The 16,195-nt window shown below is 46.5% G+C and overlaps 1 protein-coding gene across 2 annotated transcripts in view; it reads left to right on the top strand.

The window, feature by feature from the left end:
* PTPN11 (protein tyrosine phosphatase non-receptor type 11) overlaps window positions 1-16,195 on the top strand; it is a 74,235-nt gene that overhangs the window by 41,495 nt on the left and 16,545 nt on the right. Inside the window, exons 7-11 of one of the 2 annotated variants that reach the window (XM_037511131.1) lie at window positions 3,396-3,492; window positions 7,398-7,477; window positions 7,852-8,010; window positions 11,800-11,931; window positions 15,647-15,801. In XM_037511131.1, the coding sequence (XP_037367028.1) occupies window positions 3,396-3,492; window positions 7,398-7,477; window positions 7,852-8,010; window positions 11,800-11,931; window positions 15,647-15,801 (623 nt within the window). Of the gene's footprint in view, window positions 1-3,395; window positions 3,493-7,397; window positions 7,478-7,851; window positions 8,011-11,799; window positions 11,933-15,635; window positions 15,802-16,195 lie in introns of both variants that reach the window. The other variant, XM_054695322.1, reaches the window with a different exon arrangement.

Genomic DNA, 16,195 nt, shown 5'->3' with positions numbered 1-16,195 from the left:
TGTTTTCTGTTCATCTGCCTGTTCTGCTCCCCACTCTGTCTCTGGTGAATTCTCTTACCCTCCTGCATCTCTGGCCTGTACCCCAGTTCTTGTATAAAATAAATAAATCTTAAAAAAAAATGTTTGGGCCCCCCTAGTGGCACAAGGGGTTAAGATGCAACCTATGAAGCTAGCTGCAGCCACTGCAGCATGAGTTCGATCCCTGGCCAGGGAACTCCCCACATGGCGCAGCAGACCCCTCCTGTCTCGCCCGCTGCTCCTTTCAGCAGTGTATTTCAGTCAGTCTGCCTGTTCTGTTCCCCACTCTGTCTCTGGTGAATCCTCTCACCCCCCACAACTCTGGCCTGTACCCCAGTTCTTATATGCATAAATAGATAAATCTTTAAAAAAAAAGTTCTTTGGAAAGTATTGGTTTTATTTAAAAGGAATTGTGGGCAGAGATTTGCTGGCAGTGATCTGAACAAGCAGGAAAATACAGTCAACACCACTGAAGCACAGCTAAAGTCATTCCAGGATGTAACAATTTATCAAGCATTACACTCTCTATTAATACTGTAATTGATATGAAAATGGACTTTTTTATAAAGTGCAGATTTAGATTGCGTTAACCTGGGGCAGGACAGAGACTGTGTATAGCCCGCCCCCAGGTGGTGCCGGTGCCCTGTGTATGGACCACCCATGTAGTGCTGGTGCTGGGTGAGGGGGTGCCCCTTAACTACTCTGTTCACTAGTAATGGCCAGCATGGTTCACTTGCCTCTTTTGTACTTTCTGCGTACCTTATTTTACTCTTATACCAACTCTGTAGGATTATCTTTGTTCTTGAGGAAATGAAAGCACAGACAGGAGAGGGACTGGGAGAGACTGAGGTTAGAGACAGGCCTCCTTTAGCTCAGAGATAAGAAGGCCTCAGTGAGTTGATTTGAAAGCTTGGACTTGACCTTGAAAGCAGAGGGAGAATTGGAAGGTGATGAAACAAGCAGGGACTGGAGGAAATGAGCCATTTATAGGGTTGCTCTGACAGCGCTTCCCTCCCCCCACCATGGAACTTGTCCTGCTGTTCTTTTTCTCCGCTTGGTTGGTGTTTAAGTGACTGGTTCAGTTCCTAGTGCTTGCGCTCACTGAAGCTCACCTTAAGGACCAGTCTAAACATCAGGATTGAAACTTCTTTTTAAAAAGATTTGTTTCATTTATTTATGCATACAAGTGCTGGGGTATAGGCCAGAGGTGTGGGGGGTGAGAGGATTCACCAGAGACAGAGTGGGGAGCAGAATAGGCAGACTGACTGAAATACACTGCTGAGAGCAGAGGAGAGACAGGAGAGGTCTGCTGTGCCATGTGGGTCAGCTCCCCGGCCAGAGTGGCTGCCTATAGCTTGATAGTGCTGAGACTTAACCCCTTGCACTACTGAGGAGGCCCTTGAACCTTCTTAATAGCAACACTGCTAGTGAGAAGTACTCACAGTAAAGAAGAAATGCCAGTGTGGAAAACGCAAATGGCTTTAATTACTTAATCTGAGCTTATTTTGAACTCTCAAGTGATAGGTTCTTTGTTGGAGTTTCTGTCCAGGATTCACTAACTAAACACTTTTGTTGTGAGTTGTGTGTCATAGCTAAATAAAGTGTCAAATAGCAATTTAAACTTCTGTCTTTCTTACCTGTTTGTGAAATTCAGATAAATGAAATGGAGTGATAACAGGGCTACTATTGGGAAGTGTTGACTGTCTCTCCTTGTGGAAACCATCCAGGGGGGGCTTCTTTGCCTGGTACGCGATAGAAAACACACACATTTTTTTTCTTTTTAGTCTGCCTTTCACTTTCTTGATTGGCCCATTTATAACTTTCCATTAATACGTAGGCTTAACTAAGGTCCTTCATGGGGGTCCTTTTTGTAATTTTGAAAATGAAACCTATCCCTTGAGGAATCTTCAGCCTGGCTGGTCCACCTTTCTGTCTGTTTTTGCACCTGATTCTCTCCACGTCAGTGTGTCCCCTCTTCCAGTGGGGCCACTGTGCTTGCCTGGTTCAGTTTCTTCCTCCGATCCATTGCCTGCCTCCTTCACCCACAGAGCGTCCTTCCCCTCCACTTGCTGCCAAGCCCAAGCATTCTTTTCCTCACCCTCTAGCTGGAAAAGCATAGAGGCTGGGGCTCTGGCTACTATGGCTGGACTTTTGGCCTAGGAGGGCTTTAAAGCCTTCTGATAAGCATGTACGATCACGATCCAGTGGCACCAAAACCACTTCTGTCCCCCAGTGTCCAGATTTGAGAAGCGACAGCTGGCTTGCACTGAATTAATGAGTGGTGAAAGCAGGTAGGTGATAGATGCCTCCAGAACACGGATCATGTTACTTAGATTCCATACACTGGTACCCACTGGCTTTTCATTCTTAATGCTGTCTTAAAAGGCTTCTCTTTTATAATATATTCATTGTAGAAAGTTTAGGGGGAAAAAAAGAAGAAAAGTTTAAAGAAAAGGCCTTCATAGCTCTAAAAAAAAAAAATCCTCATTCCTTTTTTGTTGTATATTCCGCTCTTATATCTAGTCAGTCCTCACTTTGTGCCCAGAGGTTCTGGGAAACTGCAACTTGAAGAGAAACAGCTTATGACCAAAGAAGGTCCCCGAATAGCGTTTTGTTCAAAGTCGGTCAGTTTTCATGAGATGACATTGTACACGAGAGAGGACTGCTGGACACAGGTCATTGCAGACCTGTGACTTATATCCTACCCAGTTTTGGAGGTTTTCCCTTTTTTTAAAAAAACTTACTCTGATCATCTTCTAGGGCCTTCATTATTTACCTAGTACTTCTTTTTAAAGGCTGCGGTGCATTCCTGGGTGAAGGATGAGTGCATCACTCAGGCAGTCCGTCCTGGGTGGGCGGGCATTGTTCCCAGGGTATTGCTCCTGTGGCTGCGATGTTAGAGGAGCATTCTTTTTTTTTTTTTTTTTAATGTAGATATCCTCCGTGTCCCTTCTTTTTCTTTTCTTTTTTTTATATTTATTTATTTGTTCATTTTTACAAGCACTGGGTACAGTCAGAAGCGCGGGAGGGTGAGAGAATTCACCAGAGCCAGAGCAGAGAGCAGAGCAGGCAGAAGGACCGAAGTACACTGCTGAGGGGAGCAGCGGGCGGCAGGAGAGGTCTGTGTGCCATGTGGGACCCTCCTCCGGTGGGCAGGAAGCAGGCTGGGATCAAACCGGTGCTGCAGAGGCTGCGGGCAGCTTCGCAACCCAGCGCTCAACCACTGCGCCACTGGGGAGGCCCTAGAGGAGCAGTCTTGCAGCTGTTGCACAGAACTCCCAGCACTTCCTTGGACAAATACCTGCGAGGGGAGAGGCCGAGCGGGCTCTTAGTGAAGCTTCTGCCCCATGATAATATTTGCTTTTGTTTCTCTCTAGACACTACAGCAGCAGGAGTGCAAGCTTCTCTATAGCCGAAAAGAAGGTCAGAGGCAAGAAAATAAGAACAAAAATAGATATAAAAACATCCTACCATGTAAGTATTCATATTCTGTTTAGTACCAGTCACTCCTGCAAGTTTTCATGCCCAGTGTCCCTGATCCTGGGGCTCTGTGTCTCTCTCTGCACACCCCAGGTTCAGCCTCTTCACTGTGAACAGTTTGCAGAATAATCACTATGGTGGGCATGGAGGGCCTCAGTCACCAAGTTCCTGTGATGCTTTTTCCTGAGTAAAATTGCCACTAGGACACTTTGGGCGTGTTTGTTTCCTTCTGTTAATTCAGAGAGTGATCATCTTGCCGTCTTCCTGGTTCAGGCCACACCATGAGCCTCGGGTTCCAGTTTTGCATCCTTGTTCTGTAAGACCAAACCCCAGGGCCCTGGGGGAAGGCACACACCTCCTTTCTGGGACTCAGTTCCCTCTTGTGGGGAACAGACAGGTTCCTCCTGAGGGCTCTTCCTGCTGTTCTGCTCCCTGAAGCCCTGAGCTCGAGTTCAAGGTGATAGGGGTACATGACCACACCCCGCTTAGAAGAGGACCTGTGGGTGTCTGTAAAGCAGTGTTTCCTTTACACCAGTGCTGCAGGTAGAAAGAGCTCAAGGTGAACCACGGGGAGAAGGAGGCCAGGCCTTGGATGAGCACCCCAGGCACAGTGCTGCCCAGATGTCCCTCTCCTGAGGGCTGACTGTGCCCGACTCTCCCTCTCCTGCTCAGTCCACACCCATGCACACGAAGCAGGTGCCTTGTCATCCTGCTTTATTGACCTTTATAGCAAGGTCACAAGCGTCAGTAAGTGGGAGAGCATCCCAGAGCCACCAAAGGCCTGCTCTTAGCACCATTCCCTAAAGCAGCGGTCCCCAGAGTAGGGGAAGGCAGGGAGCATTTAGAGATTCTCTTTATTTATATCCTTTATCTAAAAAATCAAAAAAAAAATTTTAATTTGATGTGAGGATGGATGGCAACATGTGCCTAGTGAATTTATCCAACTTACAGATGAAACTGGTATATGTGTTTACATAGTCCAGTGTTCAGAATTTATTATTAACGTTTATTGGGGTACATGATCAGATTTGGAGAACATTGCTCTAATCTCTCATCAGGTATGAGCCATGTTTTCAGCGATTACGAACCCACCTTGAGCGAGTGTGTGCATGTGTGTGCACGTATGTGCGTGTGTGTAGTATAATCTTTTTCTCTGAGGCACGTGTCCCCACACCTGGTGTGCTGGATCTCACATTCGTATGGATATTTGTGGTGTGCGTAGGTGAGGATGGGAGGGAGCGGAGCACTTCTAATACTGAGACAAGTCAGGAAATGGCAGAGAATCAGATCGAGTCACAGCATGGTCCTAATGACCTTGGGGAAGCTGCTTCCATTCTAGATCCAAGTTTCTCATTTCTACTCAGGAGGTCTGATGGGCTCGTTAGTGAGGTGGAGGGTTGTGGGGGAAGATGGAGGCAACAAAGGCACACACTATCTAAATAGCACTTAATGCCTTGTCCTCCCTTAAAGATCCCAGTCAAATTAATTTCCTCTGATTAGCATCTTGTTTCTTTAAAGGTGAGGCCAATGAAGAGTTTTTTATTTTTATTTTTGTAAATTGAGGTAAAGTTGGTTTACACCTCTGTGTATGTTGTAGAAATACAGGTTCACACCTTTTTAAATGTGTGCTACCACACCACACCTACCACCAAAGTACTAGTAACCCTCGACCACAGTTCCCTGGGCTCCCTGCACCCTTTACACACACACACACACACACACACACACACACACACACACACACACACACACCCCCTGCTTTTGATAACCTCAGTTCTGTGGCTGGATTCCAAGGGATGTTTTGCTTTGGTTTTCTGTTCCTTTGCTTTGTTTCTTTGTAATCCACATATGATTTTTTTTTTTTTTTTATAGAGGCATGTTTATTTATTTATTTATTTGTTTGTTTGTTTGTTTGTTCTGTTTACACATGCACTGGGTACAGTCAGAAGCGCGGGAGGGTGAGAGAATTCACCAGAGCCAGAGCAGGGAGCAGAGCAGGCAGAAGGACCGAAGTACACTGCTGAGGGGAGCAGCGGGCGGCAGGAGAGGTCTGCGCGCCATGTGGGACCCTCCTCCGGTGGCCGGGGAGCAGCCGGGGATCGAACCGGTGCTGCAGAGGCTGAGGGCAGCTTCGCAACCCAGCGCTCAACCGCTGCGCCACCGGGGAGGCCCAGTAATCCACATATGATTGAAGCCATTCAGTATCTGTCTTCCTCCTTGTGGCTTATTTTACTCCATCTCCTCCAGTTCCATCCATATTGTTGCAAATGGCAAGAATTCATCTTTATTTATTAATAACTGAATATATTCCATCATGTATATATATCTCACCTTTATCCAGTCATCCACTTAGGTTGTTTCCCTGCCTTGGCTGTTGTAAATGATGCAGCTATGAACACAGGCACACATCTCGCTTTTCAAGTTAGTGTTTTTATATTCTTTGGATAGATAGCTTGGAGTGGAATTGCTGGATCATATGGTAGATCTATTTTCAGTATTGTGAGAAGTCCCCACACTGTTTCTCATAGAGGCTGGACTAGTCTACTTTCCTACCAACAGTATATGAGGGCTCCTTTTTCTCTGCATCCTCGCCATCACTTGCTTTTCTGGTCTTTTTGATAAAAGCCATAAAAGAACATTATTCTATGGTGACTTACAACTCTATTACTATTTCCCATAATACATTGCTTAGGGAAAGCACTTAGATTTCCTTTGGACAGAATTTGCTGATGAGAATTTTGATAAAATGAGAATTTTGCCTTCTAGATATTGTATTTCATTCTGCGTCATTAAAAAGAAAGCCCTTTTTTATTATGGGAAGTCTCATTTATATTCAGAAGTAGAATAGTGTAAATATTAGCACGTGACCAAGGGGGCACCACCCAGGGGTCCTCAAACTTGCATACTCTAAAGTGGTCCAGACATCCCTGCTCACAAAGGCAGAGGGGGCTCTTTGTGTGAAAGATCTTTAATAGAAATAGGGTGCAAAGAGAGAGAAGAGAAGAAAGGATAATCATTTCCCAATAAAACACCCAAAGTTACCCATCCCCTCATGGGTAAATGCCCAACCAAACAGGGTTGGCCGAGGCAGGGCGCTTGAGGCTTGGAAGCTTGCCACAAGTCTAAGGCACCTTCTGGGGGGAAACTTAAGAAAAAGGTTCTGAAGCAGGTTCCAGAAAGCTGGGATAAAAGGAGATGCCATATCAAGATAATGAGTGCCATTGTCAGCCTCCATGTCGTCTTCCTTGCAGTACCTGGTGTGAGTCCGCCACCGGAGATAGTATTCTTCTTTCTTCTTCCTAGAGCCCTGCCTTCTGTGTGATAGAGCTGCTCCTGGCCCCTCAGCTCCATTCCTAGTTAAGTGAGGGAGGGAAACATGTTACCTCCCCCTTTTATGGAGTTGCCTCTGTAACATAAAGAACCCTCATGCACCCATCATCCAGCTTACAAATTCCAACTCATATCCCATCCTGTTTCCTCTGTACTTTGACTGCTCCCCAGATTATTTTGATGCAAGTCTCAGACTTGGGTCATCTATTCATTCTTTACTCTTCCTTTTTTTAAAATAAAACTTTTTATTTAGAAATAATTTATATTCCAAGGATTTTAAACTCACAATAAGTTGCAAAAAATATAGAGGGTTTCCACATACCCATTACCCAGCTTCTCTTATAATATGCTGTGTCCATAGTGCACGATCAAAACCAGGAAGCTGACATTGCTACTTTATTCTTAGGCATTACATGGTATTCAGATGATCATATTCATTTAGGATTTAATTTTTCTGTGGTTTTATAAGCAAATGAGCAAAAGTTAGACTAGCCTAGAATGAACAGATTTGAATTGATTTGTCCTGAAGAGGTGTGGGTACTTGTGTGACTGGTCTCTTTTTCTTCCAGTTGATCACACCAGAGTTGTCCTACACGATGGTGATCCCAATGAGCCAGTCTCAGATTACATCAACGCAAATATTATCATGGTAAACTTGCCCTTCACAGTGCTTTATGACCAAGCATTGCAAGTCAGGTTTTGTATTTTCTTTCTTTTTTTTTTTTTTTTTTTGCATAGAAGAACTGGGGTCTGAGAGGATTCACCAGAGGCAGAGTGGGGAGCAGAATAGGCAGAATGACTGAAATTCACTGCTGGGGGGAGCAGCGGGCGAGACAGGAGAGGTCTGCTGAGCCATATGTGGGTCAGCTCCCTGGCCAGGGATCGAACTCAAGCCTTAGTGGTGATAGTGCTGAGACTTAACCTCTAGGACACCAGAGAGGCCAGGTTTTGTATTTTCAATCCTTTCATGTGTCCTGAAGACAACTTTCAAATGTCTGAAGAATTTTCATCCTAAATTTCTAGCCTGAATTTGAAACCAAGTGCAACAATTCCAAGCCCAAGAAGAGTTACATTGCCACACAAGGCTGCCTGCAAAACACAGTTAATGACTTCTGGCGGATGGTGTTTCAAGAGAACTCCCGAGTGATTGTCATGACAACGAAAGAAGTGGAGCGAGGAAAGGTATGCTGCATTCTCGGCTAAGAAAATATTTTTAAAGTGTCTGACATGTCAGTTTCACCATGTTAAGTATGGAATAAGCAAATTAAGACAACTGTGGCCCTCTGGATCACATTTAAGTATGATGTGCCTTGATGTTGTATTCTTTGTTTCTTCTGCTTGGGATTCCTTGGGCTTCTTGAAGCTGTGGATTTTTAGTTATCTTCAAATTCAGAAAATGCAGATTATTATTTCTTCAGATATTACCCCCTGCCCTACAGTGTCCTGTGAAACCAATCACGCATGTTTATCTCTTGTCTTACAGCTCACTGAGGCTTTGTTCATTTTCTTCATTTCTTTTTGCCCTCTGTGTTTCTTTTTGTTGCATAGTTTCTTTTGTTATGTCTTTTTTTTTTAAAGATTTATTTTTATTTGTACAATAGCTGGGGTACAGGCCAGAGGCGCGGGAGGGCGATAGGATTCACCAGAGACAGAGTGGGGAACAGAACAGGCAGACGGACCGAAGACACTGCTGAAGGTAGCAGCGGGCAAGGCAGGAGAGGTCTGCTGCGCCATGTGGGCATCTCCCTGGCCAGGTGGGAATCGAACCTGCGCTGCAGAGGCTGCGGACAGCTTCACAGCGCTGCGCTCAACCCGCTGCACCACCGGGGAGGCTCGTGTTATGTCTTAAAGTTAACTTTTCTCTGCAGTGTACACTCTGCTGTTAGTCCTATCCAGAATGTTTTTCACAACAAACTTTGTCTTTTTCATTTTCAGGAGTCTTATTTGGGTCTTTTATTTTTTTTACATTTTGTATTTCTCCTTTTAACATGTGCATCATTTCTATGTCTTTTGACCCTGTGGAGTGTATTTATAACTGTTTTTGATGTCCTGTTACTAATGCTACTATAGACTTCATTTCATTTTTCCAGTTTTTTAGTTGTTGCATGTCAACTATATTCATCGTGACTTTTTAACATCAAAAAAATTGATATTAATTATCCAAATAAGTATTCATGTAACTATTGAAACACAGTACAGTTAAGGTGAAAGTTTGCCTTTGTCACCATCCGTTATCCACCAATTACAGTTCCCTCCTTCAGCGTAAAAGCCCTGTTAGCCATTTGCAGTGTATTCTTCTACAGTGTCTTCTTAGCATTTGTACCAGTACCTGTACTGCAGGCATTACAGACCTGCATTTACACAGGGAGATGTATTTCATGTACATATCCATACCAGCAGGCTTCTACTAGTACTGTTTTATGGAAAATGCTGTATGAAAAAATGCTTTCATACAGTAACTTCACCCTGCATCTTGGGTATTTTTGGTCCTTTTTCTCCCACTAAATACATGTTCTCACATCTCTGGCTAGTACATATTGGCCTGTCTCATCTTTTTGGCAACGGTGTGCTGGTCCATGCTGTGGGTCTGACATCATCTATGTTAGGTTTTGTGACAGTGTTGTTCTTGCATTTGTGCATACGTGCCAAGTGTTTCTCTGGGTTATCTGTCAGGAGGAATCGTGAGTGTGTGTGTGCTGTGGACTTTATTTAGTTCTGTCCTCCAGTGCTGCTCCTATGGACATTTCCCCAAATGGTTGTGCCCAGTCTGCATCTCACCACAATCCTTATGGCTCTTCAGGTTTTTCAAATGGTAACATGTGATGCCTGCAGAGGTGTAGACAGGTCCCCTGGAATGACAGCTCTGCGTGCTCCCAAAGTGAGCACACCCACAGGTGGGGGGTGTTAACATGGAAACGATCTATTTGTGTTCTAGACAGGGCTCCTTTTTGAATATCCTTTATTTGGTTTATCCAAAAGTGGCATGGAATATAACTGTCATACCTGTAAGTTAAACCTAAGACCGATGGGTGATTTTGGATTTTAACTCCCATACTTTTCGTATCAGCTGTGGAAGGCGTGTGGTGCTTTAAGACTTTTATTGTACTACTAGTTAGATTTGCGTATAACTTTGAGGCCAGATCTGGTCATCATGCAGCAAAGGCTTCCTGCAGTGGCTCATGAAGTAATGTTAGACATTCTTGAGTTAATTTTCTTCATGGTTTGTTTTTGCTTCAGGTGGGTTCAGCTGCCTAAGTATGGAGTCAAAAACTGAGCCCTCTGTCCTGCCTGGTGCCTGGTTGTAGTTGTCGGAAACCACCTGTTCTCAGCTGACTTGGGGGCTCTGATGAGATAATTCTTGTGTCTCTTCAGAGGAATCAGTATCCGTCCCTTTCAGAAGAGCTGCTGGAAACTCCTAGAAAGGACAGACATCGGGCAACTCCTCTGCTCTATCCCAGACATACCCCTCTTGTCCCCCTGCCCCCCAGTGCCTGCCAGTTTTCTCATCCTCCTCCTTCACTCTGCTGGTAGAGAGGGTGATGCTCTGGGCTTGTGTTCTCTCCCAGGCCTTTCTGGCAAGCTGCTGTCCCCTCCCCCCACACACAAGTGCACAGAGGAAAACCAGACCACACATTCCCTTTTGTGTCTGGGCTTTAATTTACACTTGATCTTAGCCAAAAAGCCAAGAGGTGACTAGGCTTTAATTTAAAGGCTCTTACATTTTAGAATTTGTTTGCCAAGGTTTACATCAGAGTTTGGAAAATTGGGAGGAGGGCTGAGGCAGTTTACATCTATTTAAAGTCGCCAGAGTGCATTCAGAGTTGTGCATTAATTCCTTGTTCACCCCAAGTTCTCTCCCTTGATCAGAATTGATTGGCTGGTGACAGCACTTCATACAAATAATATTTAGAGTTTATTTGGGGTGGATATAAAAATTGCATCAAATATGTCAGAGGTATTTGGACTGGAGGGAAAGCTGAATGCAGAGTAAAAATAAACACATAAGCCATGCCAAGCAAGAAATTGCACCATCCTTAATCCCACTGAAATTTCCTCCTTCCATATTTTCTTTCAACTCCTCACTAACTGTGGTAATATCTGCAGCTGCTCTCATATTTCTAGCTTTATAATGGTGAGTTTCTGTCTTCCTGATGTACAAGGTAAATTTATCCTGCTGATATTTGTGTCTTAGTGATTGTGAGAAGTGAGTGGTGTTGGGTAATTGCTTCCAGAAAAAACAAAACAAAACACAGAAGCATTCCCTGCACAGGACACGTTGCCTAATAAATAGATCCATCTCTCATTGAACAAAATACCTTTCTCGTTGGCAGCGGGAAGGATTTTCTTGGTGCCCATGTTTTCAGTCAGCTTTCTGCAAAGCCAGCAGCTGCTGCAGGCGTGGCGTTTCCCAGCACCCCGTTAGGAGAAGGTGATGAGTATAGTAGGTATCAAGTGTTTCTGGATATAGAAAAAGCAGCTGTTTGAAACCCCGGACTGCCTTTCTGTGCTGGAGTTATTCACACTTGGGTTAGGTGAGGCGCTGAGTCCTCCCACACTGGTGCGGAAGGAACCTGCAATCTGCTTCCCGGGGGGCCCCATCCAGCTCCGGAGTCCTTGCTGCCTTTCCTGCACAATGACTGGCAAATCTCTTGCTAGACGGCACCTTTACAGCCCTTAGTCTTCCTCTCTACTGCTCTGGTTCTTGACCAAGCCCTGACGCTACTGTGGCCTGTGGTTTGGATCTGACAGTTCTGCAGAGGCTGCTTCCTCTTCCCACTTTTCCCTGGTCCTCCAAGTACCTGTGTCTCTTGTTTGATCTCCTTGTTCCTTTGTCTTGAAGACCCAGCAGGAGGTGCTAGAGAGGCCGCCTTCCATGGTACTGAAGCAAGACCTGAACCTTTGTTTTTTGCTCCTTAGGCTTTTATATCAGAGTTCATAGAAATTAACTGTCTTTTCTCTGATCCCTTCCAGAGTAAATGTGTCAAATACTGGCCTGACGAGTATGCGCTGAAAGAATACGGGGTCATGCGCGTTAGGAACGTCAAAGAGAGTGCCGCTCACGACTACACATTAAGAGAACTTAAACTTTCGAAGGTTGGACAAGTAAGTATATTGTCGTATCTTAGCGACTTTGTAATCGTGGATGGTCTGCAGGAGTCCAGGGGCCCGCGGTTCCTCGTATTGGCATGCGTTATGCATCATGCATTATGTGTTTGTTCATTCACTGACACGGTAGCATTGCTGGGGGGCTTCTGTGTGCTGGGCCCATGCTGGTCGTGCCATGAGTAGTGAGACACTAGACTGCTACGTTGCACACAAGACAGACACAGCCCCTGTCCTCATAGAGCCCTGCCAAGCTTTCAGATAGTGCTTGGTTTGTGAAGGCCACGCGGTGGTATGTTCGAGGGTGACTGGCACTTGAGGAGGAGCAAACAGGGAGGAGCTCCTTGAGGTAGTGTCGCTAAGCTGAGGCCTGGAAAGGGAGGAGTCAGGCATCCAGAGCTTCTGAAGCAGAGGGAGCAGCAGGTGCAAAGACCCTGAGGCCTATTTAGTGATCAGATTCCGTGACATCAGATCTTAGTTGCACGTGATTCAGGTTTGTCCCAGGGATGACTAACAAATTACAAAGCAGGGTTAGATTCAGTTTAATTTCGTGATTAGAGATGCTTACTTAGTCAAGGTCTTTGGGGACTCAAAGTTGAATGAACCAGCTGTTGAGGTCCAGAGATACAGTTAGTTGTGTAGCAGCGAGAAGCCATATCTCTCTGTGGAGGTGGAGAGCCGTGCTTCCGAGCAGAAGGGGCTGTGATGCACAGCTACACACTGCCGAAGTGCAGAGACTGGGCCCCTGCTGCCTGGGGCTGGGCACCAGGGAGACTGTCTCTGAGGGAGGGGCTTCCGAGGGAGCAGTTGTTGGAGGGAGGGCCTCTTAGGTGGAGGTGTCCTTGGTACTGAAGGAAGAGCCGAGGGACTAATAAAATGCAAACTGTAGGAAAATAGATTTACAAGGGTCACAGGTAAGTGGGAATCAAGGGTTTGCTGGGGACAGATAAATGCACGCGCTATTCTTTAGTTGACCTGGAATTTGTGATTTTTTTTTTGCTAAGAATGTGCAGATCTGTGTGTCAGGCTGTGCCTGACACCCATGGACTGGGATGGGGTGGCCTAGAGGCCAAAGGTTGTTAGAAGATGGGTCTGCAGTGGTTGGTCCAGGGCGAACAGCCTCCTCACACATTCCAGAGACAATGACAGTTGTGCTTTCTTTCTTTTCTTTTCTTTTTGCATAGAGGAACTATGCAAAGGTTCGGGGGTGAGAGGATTCACCAGAGAGATTAGGAAGCAGAAACAGGCGGGCGGATCTACTGAAATACACTGCTGGGGGAGGCAGTGGGCAAGACAGGAGAGGTCTGCTGTGCCATGTGGGTCAGCTCCCTGGCTAGGAATCGAACTCATGTTGTAGTGGTGATAGTGTTGAGACTTAACCCCTAGGCCATCAGGGAGGCCCTGTTCTTTTTTGTTGTACATCTTGTTTCTCCCTTTGGAAGTGCGTATGATGTTAAAATGCCAGAATTAACTGGAAGAGAAGCTGGGGGATGTGAGTGATGCCTGGGGGTGAGTCCACAGGTTGACTCTGGGAGGAGGAGGAAGAATCAGCCCATGTTAGGGTTGTGAGTCTGAGTGGATGGTGTATGAGATGGGCAGGCTTGGAGTGTCTCCTTGAAAGGTGGTGGGCTGGTGGTGGGGGCAACAAAAAAGTGAGGGCCGATGAGATCATTGTGGGGATGTGAGGGATTTGATGGGGAGGGCTGGTCCTAAAGGGGAGGGCCAGTTTTCTAGATTGAGAAGTGGGATGGTGGCAATGGATTTGAGGAGGGAGGCTAGGAGGATAGAAGGATGAAGAACAACTTTCTGTACAGGTGAAGTCTGAGATGTCTTTGAGACTTTGAAGTCAGAGTGGCCAGGGTAGAGGTTGGGTAAGGAGGGAAAATGGGGTGAAGGGATTGGTTTGAATCGATAGAGGGATAGCTCTCCTGGTGCAGCAGGAGGGAAGGAGAAGCAGGTGGCCACAGATGCAGAAGCAGAGCAGAAATGGGTCTTCTCTATTCTCTCCAGCCTGAGGCATGGCAACAACCGACATTTGAAGGGAGTAAGAAGAGAGGAAATATCTGAGAAAAGTGGAGCAAGTATGAAATAGCAGTTGTGCAGAGAGGGCAAGAAATTCAGTCGATTCTGGGCCTTGCTGAGGCCCCAGGGAGATGGTGACCCTGCATATTTAGCAACACCATTACCTGGGTGAATGATCTTGCTGCAAGGGCACCGCTGTTCCCCAGGTATAGGACAGAGAGAGTGGGTGTTTGGGCTCATCTCTGTGTGGGACTTAGCTGGGTGGCACAGAGGGTGAAGAGAGAGTCGGGGCTGGAGATGTGTGGTGGACAGTGGGTTATCTCTCCCCGCCCCTGCAGCCAAGCTGGAGGCAGTGCTGAGGGAGGGTCAGTGGGCTGGGGAGCTCCTGGGGGTGGTGGGACTAAGCTAGAATGTTTCAGAGATGTGAGAGGAGCTGGACAGGGGAGCTGACAGCAGAAATAAGAGAGATTTAGAAGACTTCAGACAAAGAGTCCAGGCAGGGTTTTTCTTCAGTTTTAGTGATAAGCCAGCTGCCTGCTCATTGTCAGGGATGCCGGCCTCAGGCTTTTGGGCTGGTCTTTGCACCCTGGGACGCAGGTGCAGTCCTGGGGTCTTTCGTGACTCCAGAGCTACCACTCACATAGGATCCACACACATTCACGCATGTGACCTATTTTCTAAAGTGCTGTCACATGATCTCGTTTAAACCCCCGACCTCAAGGAGAAGCTGAGGCAGAGACCCTGGTGACCATTTGTGGGAAGCAGGGTGTATGCGGCAGCTGGGCTGGGCTCTCTCTGTGTCCTCTTGAGACCCCAGTTTGTAGTTCACTGTAACATCAAGAAAAATCTTTATTGTGACATCAGCAAATTAAATTCACATTATTCAGGAAAAGATCTTAATTATGGTTGTCTTGGATGTCTTAAAGGTCCCCGGTGGTGGACATTGATGTAGTTTCTCTCCCTCCCCATCCCACTTAGTGTCGCCAGGTGCCCTAAATGGGTGGACCCAAGCAGGGAAGTTTTGGCCTCTGTCTTGGTGTCAGTGTTGGTCTTCACTGTCCTCCAAAGAACGCCGAGCAGAGTGCTGGCTGTCTTCATTGATCCTCACAGTGATAGCAAGATGCAAATGAAGAAACTGAGGCTCAGATGTCCAGGACACAGTGAATGTGGATGCTGGGACATAGGCCTGAATCTTGCCAAAATAGGTCTTCTTACATACTTTGCACTAAGCAGACACATAAACTATCATGATCTCAGAATTAAAGTGTGTGTGTTGGAGAAGAGGAGGAGGATTGTGTATGAAAAGACAAAAAGGAACAAGTGTCTCAGGGAGGTGCCTGTTTCCTCTGGTGGGAACAGAGCCCCCTTCCTGGGGTCGAGCTGCACGTGAAGGAATGAGGATGCTGCCTGTGGGGGGTGACGCAGAGGCGGCTCAAGTTGTGGTTTCCCGAAGATCAAATCGCCTGACTAGACATCTTGGTTCTTAACAGGGGCAGAGAGCTTTCCCCGGGATTGTTAGCCAGATCCCAAAGGAGAAAAGCTCAGGGAGGCTTGTGAGGAGGACCCTGAAATGCAGCAGGAGGGAGGAGCGAGCCGCCAGCCCCGTGGCTCACAGGGCAAGATGGCGACCACGCTACACTGCATCCCCTTGATTTATTTAATTCTTTTCTGGTTTTTCTTGGCTCTACTCCAGGGGAATACGGAGAGAACCGTCTGGCAATACCACTTTCGGACCTGGCCAGACCATGGAGTGCCCAGTGACCCCGGGGGCGTGCTGGACTTCCTGGAGGAGGTGCACCACAAGCAGGAGGGCATCATGGACGCAGGGCCGGTGGTGGTTCACTGCAGGTGAGCAACCCTCCCTGCTCCTGACTCCCAGGCTGGTTCCCCCGACCCCAGTCCTCTAACTGAGGCCAAAACATACTCTCTATTTGAAGCATGGTTAAACTGCATCTGGGGACATTTTGACCCCCAACTATGTTTCTCATAGATCTGCCAGATCCTGGGGGGGTAGAGGGTGGACACAGTACTTACTTCAGGGAGCCCTTAGTCTAGTCATGTTGACTTGGTTTTCTTTTTAAAGAGAGTAATTTAGGATTCATCTCTTTGGTTATGATTCTGTTCTCTTCTGCCATGGATGTAAGATCTCTTTTTCCTCCTGATACTATACTTACTTGGGTCAAAAGGTTCAAATTGTTCCCCACTGGGCCTCCGGGAGCCAGGCCTGTGGCTTCTGCACAGA

This window comes from Talpa occidentalis, unplaced genomic scaffold (genome assembly GCF_014898055.3).
Source record: "Talpa occidentalis isolate TD23 unplaced genomic scaffold, MPIMG_talOcc4v2.1 talOcc4.14, whole genome shotgun sequence".
Lineage (NCBI taxonomy): Eukaryota > Metazoa > Chordata > Mammalia > Eulipotyphla > Talpidae > Talpa > Talpa occidentalis.
Note: the sequence above shows the minus strand (reverse complement) of the source record. Positions and strands in the feature narration are given on the sequence as shown.